This window comes from Acanthochromis polyacanthus, chromosome 3 (assembly GCF_021347895.1).
Source record: "Acanthochromis polyacanthus isolate Apoly-LR-REF ecotype Palm Island chromosome 3, KAUST_Apoly_ChrSc, whole genome shotgun sequence".
Lineage (NCBI taxonomy): Eukaryota > Metazoa > Chordata > Actinopteri > Pomacentridae > Acanthochromis > Acanthochromis polyacanthus.
The window spans coordinates 6398427-6399392 of record NC_067115.1 but is presented as its reverse complement, the minus strand read 5'-3'; the positions used below and the strand labels follow the sequence as shown (position 1 = coordinate 6399392).

The following is a 966-nucleotide window of genomic DNA, read 5'->3' as shown; positions in this document are numbered from 1 at the left end:
TCATCTATTCAAATGTTCTCACAATGTATTCTAATTTCACTCACAAAACAAGAAACACACAAACCCTTCACCTAACAAATACACACCACCAAACTGGAAAATTACTGATGAATATAGTCTGATCACAGAAAAACAAACAACAAATGACAGTTTAGATGAATTTCTATCAGTATCAGTATATGTTGAAGTTAATCTGTTCTCTCTCCAGAATGTGTCAGACACAGATGAAGTTGAGTTTGTCTTGACAGTCCCAGTTCTCCCACAGTCCCTCTTTGGTTAAAGCTCCACAGCGTTTCCTGACTGGACACTGCTGGTACTGAGCTCCTTCTTCATATTCCAGAGGGTCACCGTTCACCCACATCCAGCGGTCACCCAGGAAACGCAGACCCATCCACACCCGCTCACTGATGTTCTCGTGCTTGATCTGAGTGTGGTCCAGAAGCCGATCGGTCTCAGAGAGCAGACTGGGGAGATCACGTTGTTTCTCTCTGCAGTGGCTCAGAGCGTCTTCCCAGGACATCTTCTCCTCCACCACAGTCACATCCATGCAGTAGAAGGGGCTGAGATCGCTGCCACTGACATCATACCATTTTCCATTCCAAAAAACCCATCCATTGTTCTCATTGCCCTTATAATTGTCTGGTTCTCCAGTATTCCAGTTCTGGTATGTAACATGTCCCCCTCCTGACCACTTCCAACCAGTTTTGTTGTTGGGATCTCGATAAAGGCCGATCCATCCATAGTTATCATCTCCTCCTGTAGTTCTTCGAAGCTTGTCTATTTCACTCTGACTATTAAAAGAAGACAGATCAGTGTGATGTTGTCGACAGTAAGCCTGAGCTTCAGGCCAGGTTACTTCTTTCTCAGTAAAAACGTGTTCTTGTATCTCCCTCAACAGCAACGCAAAGACAAACCAAGAAGATGATTCTCTCCATGGTCACTGCTCTGTAGCTGAAGCTGACAATG

General features: G+C 44.7%; 1 protein-coding gene across 1 annotated transcript; it reads right to left on the bottom strand.

The window, feature by feature from the left end:
• Positions 1-214: 214 nt before the first annotated feature.
• LOC127533295 (snaclec 5-like) lies at positions 215-547 on the bottom strand. Its single transcript, XM_051945922.1, has one exon. It carries the CDS (start codon positions 545-547, stop codon positions 215-217), a length of 333 nt encoding a protein of 110 aa, XP_051801882.1.
• Positions 548-966: the final 419 nt, after the last annotated feature.